General features: G+C 40.5%; 1 protein-coding gene across 3 annotated transcripts in view; it reads left to right on the forward strand.

Annotated features, from left to right (window-relative positions):
* Positions 1-15,297, forward strand: part of ENOX1 (ecto-NOX disulfide-thiol exchanger 1) — a 354,413-nt gene that overhangs the window by 210,201 nt on the left and 128,915 nt on the right. For all 3 annotated transcript variants that reach the window (XM_041467082.1, XM_041467084.1, XM_041467083.1), the window contains 2 exons: positions 11,034-11,168; positions 12,042-12,179. In XM_041467082.1, coding sequence (XP_041323016.1) covers positions 11,159-11,168; positions 12,042-12,179 — 148 coding nt within the window. In that variant the 5' untranslated portion in view covers positions 11,034-11,158. The remainder of the gene's footprint in view (positions 1-11,033; positions 11,169-12,041; positions 12,180-15,297) is intronic.

Below are 15,297 nucleotides of genomic sequence, written 5' to 3' on the forward strand. Positions count from 1 at the left end.
AGCTGTAATTCCATAGGAAATTATGCTAATTTTTTTGTTTGTTTTGTTTATTCCGCTCTGCTTTAGTATTGAATTTTATGGGGAAAGAATATTTCTCAACCTAATGCAATCCTGTGTTTTCTACAAGCTTGGGTCATGGTCCTGTGATGCTGGACATACCCCATTATCAGAGAACAGCCTAACTAGGCAAGATTAATAAAGTCTGGGATAAAGAAAGTATAATCAGACCATTTCATGGGTGGGGGATCAAGTTATAGATGGTTTGAATTACTTGCCAAAGGTGTGTTACGGAGCTATATGAGGAACAGGAATCTCCTGGAACCCCATCAAGTTTGTTTTTCATTTCTAGAGAACTGAAGACCTGTATTTGTCTTGGCTGAATTGCAATTTGGATAGGTTGAAAAACATTTGGAGGGCTCTATTAAGTCTTTCCCACCAAAAGAAATATTAGTAGGCAATTAAAAGAATAACAAATGGGACCCTTTCAAAATGCTCCACTTGCTGTTGCTCTGAGCTTCCGGCAAGAAAGTACATAGAGGTCATTTAACCTGACCACTTATATATCAGAAGCTGCTAGGGTCACTCAGGCACTCCTAAATTAAACCATATAGTTTAGACAGAAATATAGTGGTCTCACAAAGCATTTTCCATTTCTCACAAAGCATTTTCCATTCAGACCATAAATTCCAAGGACAGGGCTTTGTCCTCTACATGTATCTGCTTTGCACTTCCTGTAGTATCACCTGGATGAACAAGGGCAGTTCATACTCCTGTCAGTTTAATCTCTTGCATCATCACCGTTATTTTGATTAATTTGAGACCTGAGAGCTTTAAAGAACAAAGAATCCATTAACAGCACAAGCAGAGATGGTGCCAAAGAGGCCTGGACACTGACCCTGGTGCTCTGTTCCTCCTGTGTGCCTGAAGAGCGCTGTGCTGCTGTAGGGAGGGTAGTGAGTGGTGGACATCCAGCTACACTGGGAAAGCTGATGGAAACTGCTGCACTCAGAGCTCTCCACTTGAGCCGTGTCCACTGCATGTTCAAGGGTTGAGTCAAGATCGACTCCAAGTGAACATGGTACATAAATTTTCTGGATGACGATATAAACAAAGAGTCAAAAGCCATGAGACACTGTATTCATAGCTACAGGCCAAATGCTTTATTCATAATGTTGCAGTGAAAGTATTAACATTGCATTTGTTTAAAAAGTAACTAGGAGGCCATTTGTGACCCTTATAATACACATGTGGAGCAGTGCTCTGCTGGTTTACACTGGTTATGTTCTGCTTTATATTTTCCAGAGGGTCAACTCGCCAGGATCTTTACTGCTATTTATGAAAATAAGTAACTAATTTAGCAAAATTTCACAAAGTGGCTTCATGGCTTCTGCTTCATGGTTAAAGGGTCTGCAAATCTTTTGGTCTTGTTGTTGACTTTGGGTTGTTTCTGATTGTATCTTGAAGGCTAGAAATACTGTATTATGGTAAAGTAAATACATTATTCTTGTTATTGCACTGGTTGTTAGAAAATATTTATATAGTGCAGTAAATTGACATTGTACTTTGCCAACACAGATAAAGGCAAATTCTCTGCCCTGAAGAGCTTATAATTCAAATTAAAAAAAAAAAAAAAAGACAAATAAATGTACAACACTTCGGAAAATGGTGGATGACAGGATTATTAACTGCGTGGAAGAGGTGGAAGGGCTGCTTGAGGAGAGAGAAGGATGCTATGATCATCATTATTCCTAGTTTTACAATACAGTGGCACCTTAAAAGCCTCAAATGGGATGAAAACCTGGCTGCACAAGGGGCTATGCAGAAGCCTGCCAAGGGGGTGGCCTTGTCTCTGTGTCTCAGAGCAGTGCTGCCTCGCTGATATCCCTGCCTGGAAGGCACCTGGCTAAAGCTAGCATCAGTCCAATTACAGCACAAGGAATGCCACATTTCCAGTAGGTTTTAGCCCTGCCTGAAGGAAAATTGACATGGTTTGCTGCCTTGAAGAATTGTGACTGAAATTGAAGAAAAGAAATGCGCACACAAGAAGACAGTTTCAGGAAAAGGGGAGTGGAAGGGTTGTTGACTAGGTAAAGGTATGGCAGGACCACCTAGAGGGAAGGAGGGCTTTTAGCATCATTAGATTCACCCTGATCTGCACCTCTAGGCCTTCTCCATCCTGAGCCCCTGACAGCTAGTTACAAGGCAGAAGTATCAAAATAATTTTTGCTGCCTGATCATAGTTGAAGCACACATAGTAGCTGCTGTTTTCCTGATCTGACCTCATGTTAACTGTGGAATTTCTTCTCCCTCAGTGCCCACAGAGTATGTGATAATCCTAAATTTATGTAACTTGCTAGTGATCCCATAAACAACTGTTTAGAAAACAGGCAAAATTCCTGGCTCTGCTTAGCAACTTAATTCAGCCTCTGAGGAAAGCTAATGGGTATGCAGTGGCACAAAGACCCTGGAAGCTCTGCTTCATCCTGTGGGAGGTGGAAAATAGTTGTAATTTCCTTCATTTATCTATGGCAAACTACCTCGTAAATCAGAAAGGACAGAGGGAAACTCCCTGTAGCTGTCCTCACTTCTGGTTCAAAAGCAGATGCTGTCCCCAAATACGGCAGGAATGATGAAGAAAGCCAGGAGCAGCCCTGGCAAGGCTGGTGGGCAGAAACAAGGAACTGTGATAGCCAAGAGGTGTGTGTGATTTACACTGATCTTTAAAATGGGATTTACAAGGAGCAAGAAAGTTAAGTGTCTGGTAAAGAAATGGGGCTGAGGAGATGAGATTCATCATTTGGAAGTAGGAAGAAAAGGTCCAGGATGAATTTTCTCTCCAGAGAAAAGGCAGATATAGGGCATCACAGTTGTTGGAAATGTGTGAGAGTGGGCAGCTCCTGCTGTCAAACACTAATAGTTATATGTTGGCATATTCACTGGGGATGGGCAGAAAAATAATCAGAAAGACAACCACCTCTCTCTCTCTAATTTGTGTGTGTCTATATCTGGGGACATTCTCATGAGCTATTGCAAACTGAGTCATGCTTTCTGTTCTCCTGCAGCTCACTGTGCCAGAGTTATCAGGCAAAGGACTGGAGTGGGAGCCAAGTCCCCCAGGACTGAGTGTCTTGCTGGGATTCATATGGCATGCAGGTAGCAGAGTGACAACTGAGCTCCCAAGGCACAGTTTGCTCAGCCCAGCTCATCTCATCCCGTGGGTGTCTGACAAAACAGATGTTCATATCCAAAACTGCAGTGCAGACTTTCAGCCAGGGGAGTGAGATGTGCACCTCCAAGGTGAGCTTCACTGCCTGGCAAGGTGGGTGTCTGAAACAGGCTGGCAGAAGTGTCTGGTTCTCCCCATTGGCAATAACAACAGCAAGAAAGCTCAAGCATAGTTGTCTACATTGGCAGAACTTAGGTGAGGTGAATCCCTGCCCTTCCTAATACAGCAGCACAGTGTAACATCCTGGCTGTGAAGAGATATTTGAGTGAGAGAATGGCCCATGGCAGATTAAGGCAAGAGATGGGCCTGCGTTGTAGGGGGAGCGTGGAGTCAATGGATGGAAAGCAAATACTGCAAAGAAAAGCAAGAAAAAGTGTTATGAGGTAAATGGAGAACAGGAGGTATACTAAGAGGGATGGACAGATTGAAGATAAATGAGCCCAGGGAGCACACTGGCAATTTAGAGCTTGTAGCTGGAGAAAATATCCTGAGTGTGATGTGCTAAAAGGGGATGGCAGCTTTCAGAGTGAGGACAGATGTAAGCTGATAGAAGAGATAGTGGGTTTTTCTCTGAAGCAAAATTTATCACCAGAAACCTTGAATTAAAACAAACAAAACAAGCCTAAATCTCTTTTCCAGATTTTCACTGAACCCCCATCACTGAGAGAATACTTGATGGTATTGCATAAAGTTTTGATCAATATGACTTTAGATTGCTTTAATATTCTGCAAAAAGTGCTCTGCAGATCACCCTTGCACTTAACCAAGGACACTTAGATGTCACCTCTCGCCATAATTTGACCCAGTGATAAAAGTGTATTTTGAAAATATGAAAATAGTTTGACTGACAGGTTTGGGGTATTTTCCCCTGATGAATGTCTGCCTGAAAAGACAGGCTGCCTTAACTCCAGGAGTTCAATTATACAGACTTTGAAGGAGAAGAAAAATTATAATGAATGCATTTTAGAAACTTCTAAAAAAGTTACTTAAAATAGACTTTCCATACATAATGTTACCATGTGAAACTCAACTGTATCCTGGTCTTCTGGGACTAGGAGACAGCAGTCTGTGTTCATTTGAAAATTCAATAGCAAGGCACCCCTGCATCTGATGGTCTGTATGATACAGTCCCTGGGGCTCTGCCACAGACAGGGCTTACCTGTCAAGCTGTTCATTTTTTTCAGGAGGTGACATGGGAATGATTTCACTTTAGGTTAGCCAGGAAGCTAAAATGCTCATTTTGGAAGTGTGTCTCAGCTTGCTTTGCTCTCTTTTTTCTCCCTTTTGTCTTAGTTTTTCTTTAAAAACACTTAACCAAACAACCCTTTGTATTTCAGCTTGATGTTGGTTAGTAAACATGAAGCAAGAACATTGTGTGTGGTACAGTGAATGAAAGATATTTGATAGGTGTGGTGCATTTATATAGGCATTTTCTCAAGCCCAAAAAGGTAAGAAATAGCGTGTATGGCCCATATGACTCCCCCAGGTATTTTGTAGCATCAAGAAGGCATTCCAGCCCCTCTCATTTCAGTATTCAACCTTTCGATGAAGTTGTTGAATTGTCTTTGTCCAAAACCTTCTTCGAATGTTCCCCCTTTTGTCTGAGATACTGTAGTATGGGATGTCATCTTTCTAAAATAATCACTGGCCTTTAGTAGAAAGTAATGTGATAAAAGGCTTGCTATTAAAACACTGCTGTAAATAATTAAAACATTTCAGAATATTTTGTTGTTAAATATAAATGAAGTTAAAACGCAGCATTTAAAGAAAGGATTGTCCTAATTTAGTCAGTAAGTCCCTGTTCTTTTAAATGGGAAGCAAGTGAGTCACAATTGCAAGCCATCTTGGCAGGGTGAAAAACAGAGATGCAATCATCAATTCACAACAGTGTTTTGTGTTCAAGGAATAATCAGACCTGTTTTTATCAAGGCTGTGCTGCATTGCTAGCCAGCAATATGGCTTTTTTTTCTTCCTGTTCCAGATGATTTTGGAACTGCATATGCTTTTTCAGTAAGTAAGCTGGACTTCTATAATGCTTTGCTTAATGTGCCTCCAGATTCTGTTATTTATAGACTTCAGCATAATCAGACTGCAGCTGCTAAAATACGTGCAAAACAAAAAGCACATTTGTAACCTGTTAAGGCTTTGCTCTGAGATGCCAGTGAAGTCTGGGATTTACCATGAAATATTACCGAGTGACCTTTCAAGGAGCATCACCAGAGAATACCTGTTTATCTTGGAGACCTTTGCTTTATTTTTCATTGTTGAAATCTTGCAATGTTCTGCTTTCCAAGGGAAGTCTGGCCTTTGTGTGTACCATGTGTTATCTCCAAGATGTTTTGGGACAGTGGATTTAAGAAATGCAGCATCTCAAATGAGCAGTTCTTCCAGAAAATATGTTTTGTAAAAATTGCCTTTGTTGAATATAGAGGGAAACTGTAAATATATTTTGATTTTTCTCTAAGTTGTTTTAGTCCTATCAGTATGGACATGATTTACTCATTAACTGTATTTTCAGTGACAATTGGTGGAAAGGATCCCTTGCAATCCTGGGAAATCATGCATATTCACTTCATAGTTAAAAGTGAAAGGTTTTAATGCACCAGCACATACCTTATGAGTTTATGAGGTGACAATGTAGGTTTTTAGTAGCATAGTACAGAATGAACAAAGGTGTTTTAAATCATTCATAAGACAAAAAAATTGTAAAAATTATGTGAGTGAACACAAATCCAGAGCTTATTTGAGCTCTAAGGGAACTTATCTTCCCCAGCTTGTGCCTAATGAAGCTGTTTTCTTAAGGAAAGTGCTGGTTCCTGTAGAATTAATCTTTGCTTTCAAAGGCCTCCTGTAAGAGGGAGATGTGGCAGAAAAATCCATGTAAACAGGGTGACTCTAGGGATGCTGGAAACCAGCTGGTCTTTGCAGTAGAGGTGCAGGGAGATGAAGCATACAGTGGATGCATAAGTTAGGATCCCCTCCCAGAAAAAAAGATTTTGCTCCAAAAGTACCTGATGTAATTTTTTACTTGCTGTAGCAAATGCATTTTTGCAAATTGTTGCAAGAAATGTGTTTCCTTCAATTCGTTTCGAATTTCTGAATTTAGGTGACATTTTCTAGGTGTTAACATACCATTAACCATGCAAAATAATGCCTCTCCTTGTAACACTGCATAATGCAATAACATCAAAAATGTTTTTAAAAGCCATCTTTGGAATCACGTTGGAAATGCCTTTTTTTTTTTTTTTCATGTAGCCCAGGAAAGGTGGTTATGGCACAAAAAATCATTTTCATTGTTGCTAGTCCCATCTTTCTTCTTCATTGTAAGACGGTCAGAAAGAAATGAACAGTGACTTACAGCATATCCTTGTCTAGCTTTTCTTTTTATTTTCCCTTCTTTACTGGGAGTCCTGTATGCAGCTGGAGAAACAAAAACACTGGGAATAATCAGTATAAAACTCTTGATATATTTTAGAAGACAGCTAGAGGTAGCCTGATAAATGACCTGTACTTTGGCAGGTCAGGTGGAGTGTGACCAACCTAATGACCACTGTCCTATGAATCACAGTGAATAGTAACAAACACTTAGAAATTGCCATTCTTTTAAGAACTGGAAAACTCACCTAGATGTAACAGTTCACAAGATTCCACATTGTTCCTTTCCATCTGTGTTTCGTCAAGAATCAGCACCAATAGCATTTAATGATTTTGTGACTTGTATTCCCAGGTTTCGAAAGGTTGATGCTATCAGTTTTTTCCTTGAAGGATTTAGTGGTCACAAAAATTAGACAAAGAGCTGAAATGACTTAAGGTCACTCAGCAGGTCAGTGTCAGAGTTGGGCAGAGAACCTCCTCCTTGCATCCCAGGGCTGGCTGCTGACCCGGGCACTCCACAGAGCCTCGTTACAGTGGTGCATTTAATCAGCTTCACTCTGTGTTGTAACTCATTGTGGTGTTATGGATATCTAAAGGGTAGGATTTTAACTTCACAATCTGCTGTTATTGAATTAGTTTTATGTTGTGTTAATTTCTTTGTCTCATGGCATTCATTGCCTGTGATAATTGATGCACAATATATTACCGACTTCTGTATTCATTTGGGTAACTGTATTTAATTGCCTGGTATAAAATATGTGCACTAAGTACAATCTGCTATGACTGCTATGACTGAGAAGTGCTCATTGGTATGGACTTGAGGGTGCTTTATCTTCCTGACAACCTGTCTGAGGGAAGCCTAAATGTCTCTTGCAATTCACCATCCAAGGACCGGTACTTGCATCATGTCTGCAAAAAGAGAGACCACCAAAAAAGTACAATGTGAAATGGCTTTACAAAATGTTTGGCATCAAAATTTTGTTAATCAGAAGTTCTCAGATCAGGAAGTTTTTATTAACGTCCCTGCCTCTCCCAAAGATCAAGGAATAACAGGGCCCAGAATATTTTATACATTTTCTCCTGTAAATCAGGATTATGGCTTTATTTGCTTCTGAAGTTACTCCCCTGGAGTAGAGCTACTCCGTGCACAAGTGTTTATAAAAACAGATTTCTTTTACATATATCTTCAGGTCATTACTGCCCGGAGGAGTATTAGTGAATTGTAAATCAGGAATGCTCTCTAAAGGTGTGATGTCAGTGAAATGGTGTTGGTTAATGTCTGCTCAGGTTACACAAGATCCCTGCATAAGCTTACACTTTCTTGACTGCTTAACCAGTAACAGTGATTCAATTTATTATTAAGAAAGCAAGAATCTTTGCTAATAGATGTATTTCTCATCAAATTTAGGATCTTTCTTTTTACATGACTTAGGCAGTGAGTTTGTTTGTTTTCCTTGCTTGTTTTATTTCCAGTGTCATGAAGAGTATAATAGTGCAGTGTCTGAGCTACACAAAGGAATGCTGAAATTTGCCCAAAGCTGATTTTATTTTAAGCATTAATGAAACTTTCTCTATACAAATTTTCAGAAGTTTTTAAACAAAAGCTAATGTTTGAGTCTAAATCAGGTATGTAATGCCTGCGAGACTATTTTAGCCATATTATGCTGCTTTGTCTTAATGTAACCACTGAGTTGTCACTAGAAGGGATGTTCACAATTAGTATTTTTCTTTTTAAAAGAGCTAGTTTCTACAGCCTGTGTCCTTCAGGATGGAGCATTAGTTCTGCCTACAGCTTACTGCAAATTATTCAGTGTTCATAGGTTCGTTTATGCTTGTTATTCAGCTCTCTTCCACTGACAAAATAGCCTGCAGCAGTCCTTGGTTAGATAGAACTAGTTCCACTTTAGGCTCCTCACGTTCTCTTTTATGGCTTTTCCCCTGGTTCACCCTGCACTGCATCCAGGCACTTTTGATGAAACAGTAGATCTGGTGGTCAGAGAGAAAGCAAAGCTGCCCAGAGCCAGGGTGGGCTACAAGAGTGTGTTTTGAGCAAAGACTTCCTTGGCATATTGGGCAGACCTGGTGGTACAGTACACCATGAGTTTCACCAGTTCAGCCTACTGATTCTGCTTTCGTTCATCTTCATGGTGTTATATTCTTCTTCCTCTGCAAGGACTTTAACAAATACTTGTAGATAATTCGTCAAAGTATATCAAAATTTGAAATATGTGAAGATGTCAGAAGGAAAACACCAAAAAGTCATTCCCAGTAGACTGAGGTCTGATCCTGCATTTCTGGCAGAACTGGGGCAGCTGCAGTGTGGGCTTGGGCAGAAGAGTGTGTAGCCTTCAGCAGCAGAGCTGTCACCTGGTACACACTTCACCAAACAGTAAAACGTGGGCGGGGCGTTGGCAGAGAGAGTCCAACACCCATTTTCTTCCTCTTATCCCAGCAATCCATGCCTATCTGAGATGCTTTTGCCCCAAAGCCATGGGGCAGTACCTCCTTCCTCCCCGTTAGGTGTGGTGATGCATTATGGGGAAAAGCAAGTAGGACACAGCAAGGTATGAAGAGGCATTTCATCCCTGTTGGTTTTTAAATGCTCCTTTCTTCATCAAGGCAACAAGGCTGCTGGCCAGGGGAAGAGGTGAACCTCTCTCATCTGGGCTATTCAGCATATATTTGTAAATTGGGATTGATTTGGCAGTGATTCATAAAGAGCAAGGAGGGCTGTACTGAGTAAGAAATAACTTATTGACAGGGAATAATTCAGCCAGCCCTAACCTCAAAACAGATGTTTGTGGTCAGAAGTTTATAGCCTCAGTGGAAAGGGCTAAGTACAAGCTTAAAGAGCTGAACAGGAGACACCCACTTTTTGAAAACTTGACATAAATCTTGGCTGCCTTGCCTTATGTTAGTCACATTCCCTGCAGAGGACTTCCATTCAGTGTTTGTTTGCTGTTTATAGATGTTATTTAAAAGCTAATTTCATGATAAAAATATTTTATGTTATGTATAATGAATAGTGGGGATCAAATAAGAATTGGAATTGCAAATTCAAATATTAAGGGTTGATAAATATTGACTTTTAAATAGAAACACTGTAATTTGAGCAAAATGCTTTTTAGCCTAGTATACTGTTATTTGTAAATTACAACATACAAAAAAATGTAGACCATTGTCTAAGCCTGACTCTTCACTTTTACAGCCATTGATTTTGTCATGTTCCTATGAAATGATGTGTACAGTGTCATGGAACTAAAACATAAAACTTTCTGGTTCATACTCTATGCACATGAAATGAAAAAAAAAAAAAAGTGTGGGAGGTACTTATCTAAAATATAGTGTAATTATGTTAATTGTGTCTTTTCTAAAGACGATTCCTCAGGGTCTGCATCTTGGAAACCTCCTAATTCTGGTCTTTCAAGTAGTTTCTTAAAGTCAGCACAGCTATTCTAGGGCTGAACAAGTCACCAAGATTCACCTGCATAGTGCTAATAACCTCCCTGAACACTTGTAAGCTGGCCCCTGGTACCCAACACCCTGGATCAGACCCCTTAGGCTACTGGACAGCTAAAAAAATGTACATGGCCCTCCTTAACCCACAGTCCCTTGTACCTGGTGCACAAAGAATAGCTTGGGCTTCTGTAGGTGATCATCCTCAGCCTGGTGTTTTCTGCCCCTGTGGGGAGTGCTGGGAGCTCACAGACTTTGCTCACACCTCTCACAGACTTTGCTCACACCTCTCACGTGTCACCTGTTCAGCCTGCTTTCTGATGAGCGATGCTCTGACGCGGTGAGCCTCCCCAGCAACGACAGCAACAGCAAGAAGTTGCCCTTATGTAAAATTCATGGTCTGACAGACACCTGATGAGAGCAATGTGTTTTAGCTAGGAACAGATACTGCACTTTTGTTTTGAGCTATAACTTCTGTGGGTGCAGTGTTAGTTAAGGAGCAGTCATCTTCCTCAGCTTTCTTGGGTTTTCTTTGCCACATCTCTGCAAGCTCCATTCTGTAAGTCATTGCATAGTATTTTCTTTCCTCTTTCCATCTCAGAGCAGACAACTATTTCCTTGGAACTTGCAACACCAGTTAATTGTTAACAGTTAAAAAAAAAATCATATTCATCCCTTAATATGTTCTTTCAGGCGATGCCTTCATGCCGAGGAGGCTGTGTAGCTACTGATAAGACCTAATTTGTGAAGGGCTTTTCAGCTGCCTGACAGGTTCATACGTGGTACTGTTTGTTCAGCAGGTGAGGAGGAGCATTTGCTGGAGTGCCTCTACGGAGGCTGTGAAATGTGTGCACAGAGGCTGGGGCTGCTGATCTGGAGGGAGTGGGCAGGAGCTTCGAGTGCCTCCCAAAGAAGTCAGTACGTTATTGTGTTCTGACTCTGGCACTTAGAGTTATTTCCATCTTTTCTCTTTCAGAGCCTAATGAGCTGTGTGAGGGCCCTGTGCTTGGTGATATCCCATCTCAAGATGCTGCTAATACAGTAGCTAATTATTCCTAACTGAAGAAGTCGAACAGAAGAAAAAGGATCCAGGGAAAAGCAATGGCTGCCGGTAAATATCTCAGGTCTTTAAAGGCCATAAGAAAATAACTGGAAAGAGCTGATTTCAGGTGTGACTGGGGAGGGGGGAAGCAAAAATGTATGATCACATCTTGTGTCTGGTGTTTCAGTATCAAGTATATTCAGTTTTCAGTTTAGGTGCCATCCCTTAACTAACCCACCCACTCTCCCCCATCGAAGGAAGATCCATATGTGGGCTCAGTCTGTTTTGACCATACTGATTATATTTCTCTTTTGGTTTCAGAACAAAACTTGTTATTTGCTGTAGTGAATGGAATTTGTTTGTTCTCCTTTTAGTTAGGGAATAATAACCTCCCTTATATAAAATAATAACCTTTTACAAAATAAAAAATTGCACCTTATGGAAAACAGTTCTTTTCTGTTTGTGTGTTTGGTTCTCACACGTTTCAGGCAAGTTCCACAACTATCGTTAAGTTCTATCAGAGTGTTGTAGGGCAATTTATTCAGGTTGGGAGAGGCCTCAGAAGGTCTCCAATCCAACCTCCTGTTTAAAGCAGGGCCAGAGCTAGGGTCAGATCAGCTGTTCAGGGATTTATGAAATTGAGTCTTGAAAGCTGTCGGGGATGGTGACTGCACAGCCTGTTCTACTTCTTGACTATCCTCATGGTGAAATAGTTTTCTCTTTTCCTCGTACCATTTACATCTGTTGAATGTTTCCAATGTCTTTATACTCTATTATACAATATCAAGAACTATTATCAGTAATGTAAAGGTGAATCATAATCAAGAAACAAAACAAACCCCAAATAAAGAGTGTTTGTGATACCTCATTCTCATTGAAAGATTTGGTTAAAAATTGTGGTTTACTGGCTTTTCTACTTAGAGCATGTTTACTTTCTTGCAGCAGCTGACGGTTTGGGAAGTATAGCTATAGATACCACACAGCTTAACATGTCAGTCACTGATCCCACAGCTTGGGCTACGGCTATGAATAATCTGGGGATGGTTCCAGTAGGACTAGCAGGACAACAGCTTGTGACAGGTAAGATTTTTCTTTTTTAAAAAACACTGCTTGCACCAGTCATGAATTCTTCGTGTCCTTTGAAAAATGTATGGAATGTTTTCTGAGGATGTTATATTTTTATGTTCTGAAAACATCACCTATGATTAATATTGCATACTGTGTATTAGTCTCTTCTTGTAGTAGGTATGTAATCCATATTATATTTTAACCTTGTGAAAAACTAAAACTCTGAGGGGAAATTGAACAGCTAAACCATCAATCTTCATGCTGGGTCAAGACTAGGAGGCAAGTCATGTTAGAGGAACATTTGTTTTTGTTTCTCTGTTCAAGCAGGATGTCTTGAGGTTCTGCCAAGGAATACCCTGGGCTGAGAACTCTTGACTGGAGGTTTTGGAGTTGTGTTAATTGGGCAGAAAATCATGAAGCCTGTCCAGCTCATATGCTCAGTTGATATTAGTGAAGTGAAGCTTTCCTGTCAGGTGTGTGCTTATTTACTTTGTGATTGGTTCCATAAAATTGAATGTCAAGAGATTGTTCTTGTTAGACTTTGTCATTTACTGCCCAATCATAGTTTGGGAGAGTGTTGCAAGGGATCACTTATTGTAACACCCACAAAAACATTTTTTTGAAACCAGCAATATTTTACAGATAAAACTGGACATAGCAGACTTTGTTGTCAATAGTAGACACCCAATTAGTTGGAAACATTAAAACTCCTTTATTCCTGTGATGTAGAGAAGAATTATTTATATATGGGTAGGTGCCCTGTAGACACAAGCCACGTGCTAGGCATATGACAGACTCCCTCTGGAAGCTGCACTGCCACTTCAGCTTAAAAAGAGCTGTGTAATATCTGTATCAGAGCAGCATGCTGCCATGTCTGCGCCTTTCCACGTAGACAGGGATGCAGTGAGCCAGGTCATGATGTAAATCACTCTGCTTGCCTCACTGGGGATGCCTGATGATTAATTTTGGCCAAATATGCCCCCTTCTGACACTGGGAACTGAGTGGAGTTGTGCCAGTTCACAGCTGATGGTCTGGCTCCGAATTACCTGTTTTACGGGCTGTACACTAAGCTGTAGGAAAGCTGATTTCTAACAAATCAGTCTCAAGCAGAGAGCTGAGCTGGTGGAGGCTGTGAACTGATTGGTGATCTCTAGCTTTAACCCCATGCTCCTGATTAAAAGAAACAAGCAAAGCCATCCGCTCCTTGGGATCCAATTCTCTTCAATGGTTCTGTCAACAACTTGGATGCAGAAGCTGAGTCCACACTAAGTTTACTGATGATACTAAATAAAAGAGAAGCTGTTGATTCTCTAGTGGGTAGATTGGCCTAACAGGGAGTCTGGATAGATTACAGGGCTGGCCAATCACCAATTGTGTGATGTTTAATCAGGACAAATGCCACATTCTGCACCTGGGACTATGTAATCCTGGATATATGAGTGGACTGGGAGAGAAGAGGCTGGAATGCAGCCCTGCAGAAAGAATCTGCTGGGTTTTCTTGATGGGAAGCTCAGAATAATGTGTCCTGGTGGCCAAAAAGGCCAGTCTGGATTGCATTAGGTGCAATGTAATTAACCACTCAAAAGAAAAAAGTGTTTATCCCACTTTTCTCAGCATTGGTGCAGCCTCACCATGAGAGCTGTGTGGTAAATATGAAAGTATGACAGTGATAAGTGTGTTCAAGAGAAGGCAACAAAGATGATGAAAGGGACTAGAGGGCAAGGCTTGTGAGGAGCAGCTGTGGATACTGGGTTTGCTCAACTTAGAGAAGAGGAGGCTCAGGAGCTGCTGTCTACAACATCCTAATGAAGGTGAGTGCAGAGGGTGATGCTGATCTTTTCTCTTTGGTGTCCAGTGATACGATGTGAGGGAATGACTTAAAGCTGCATCAAGGGTTGTTCAGATTTGTTATTTGGAAGAAGTTCTTCTCTGTGAGGGTCGTAAAGCACTGGAGCAAGCTACTCATGGATGTGGTCATGACCTGTTGTTCAAGTGTCTCAATGCTATAATTTTTACCTTGTGGAGTTAGGAGCTGGACTTGATCATTGTTGAGTCTCTTCCAACTCAGAATATTTAATGATTCTATGTGTTGATGGGGAAACAACTTTTTTTCCATTTTTCAGTGGGGATTTGCCTGCAGATGTTGTGTTCAACTTGAACACGATTACCTCCAACCTGAAGATAGTCACGTGTCAAAATCAGCTTCTGCTGCTTTCATTTACAATCATCTTAGTTGCATGTGCTGTGGAAGTTTGCCCTGCCTTTTTGTCTTGCTCTATTCTGTCTCTGCAGCTTCGGTGCAAATTTTGTCCTCAGATGTGCTGTGCAATCCCTACATGGCAGCCCCATCTCAGGTGCAGTGCTTCTCCCCACAAGGGAGGATCTCCAGTATCTTATACCATTGACAGCCCCCTGCTGTGATTTCCATAATTATGTGTATCACGTATTGTAAAGATGTTGTACAAGTCAGTTCATGTTTGTTCAGCATTTTCAATGTACGAAAGGTGCCATAAGTAATAAATATTAATTACTGAAGTGCTGCCTGATTTCTCTACAGGTGCTGAATAACTTCTTTTCTTTCCTTTCCTTTTGTTTTTCTTTGTTTTAGACTCCTTTGTATTTTCAAGGTAAATAGGTGCTTTGACGCTTCATTTTATTTCCTGAAGATTCATAAGTTTTTGACACATTTTCTTTATGGCAGATCCATAATAGCAAAACTTCAGTTTGCAATGGAATTACTTATAGATTTATTTGGTCTAATATATTTACTGTATCTGTGTTCAGTGAGGATTTGCATCATTATATTCAACCAAATATCTAACTACTCCCTAGCTATTTCCAGCTTTTTCATTTTTTTGTTATTTAGCCTAGTAATGAAGTCAGCTTTGTCAGCAGTCACATACTGCTTTTGCTACTGTCATCTGTTACATTTCTCTGTGATGAAAATGACACAACCATGTCTCAGTGCTAACTGTTTGTCCATCTTTACAATGGGGTTGGGTTTTTTTTTGTTGGTTTGGTTTGGTTTGGTTTTTTTTTGGTTTTTTTTTTGTCCCCAGCCTTGTTGATAGCTAGGAAAGCAGTAAGTAGTTTAGATTGATCTTGGAGAGACTGTGATCTTTACATAAC

Source organism: Pyrgilauda ruficollis, unplaced genomic scaffold, assembly GCF_017590135.1.
Source record: "Pyrgilauda ruficollis isolate IOZ18807 unplaced genomic scaffold, ASM1759013v1 scaffold20, whole genome shotgun sequence".
Taxonomy (NCBI): Eukaryota; Metazoa; Chordata; class Aves; order Passeriformes; family Passeridae; genus Pyrgilauda; species Pyrgilauda ruficollis.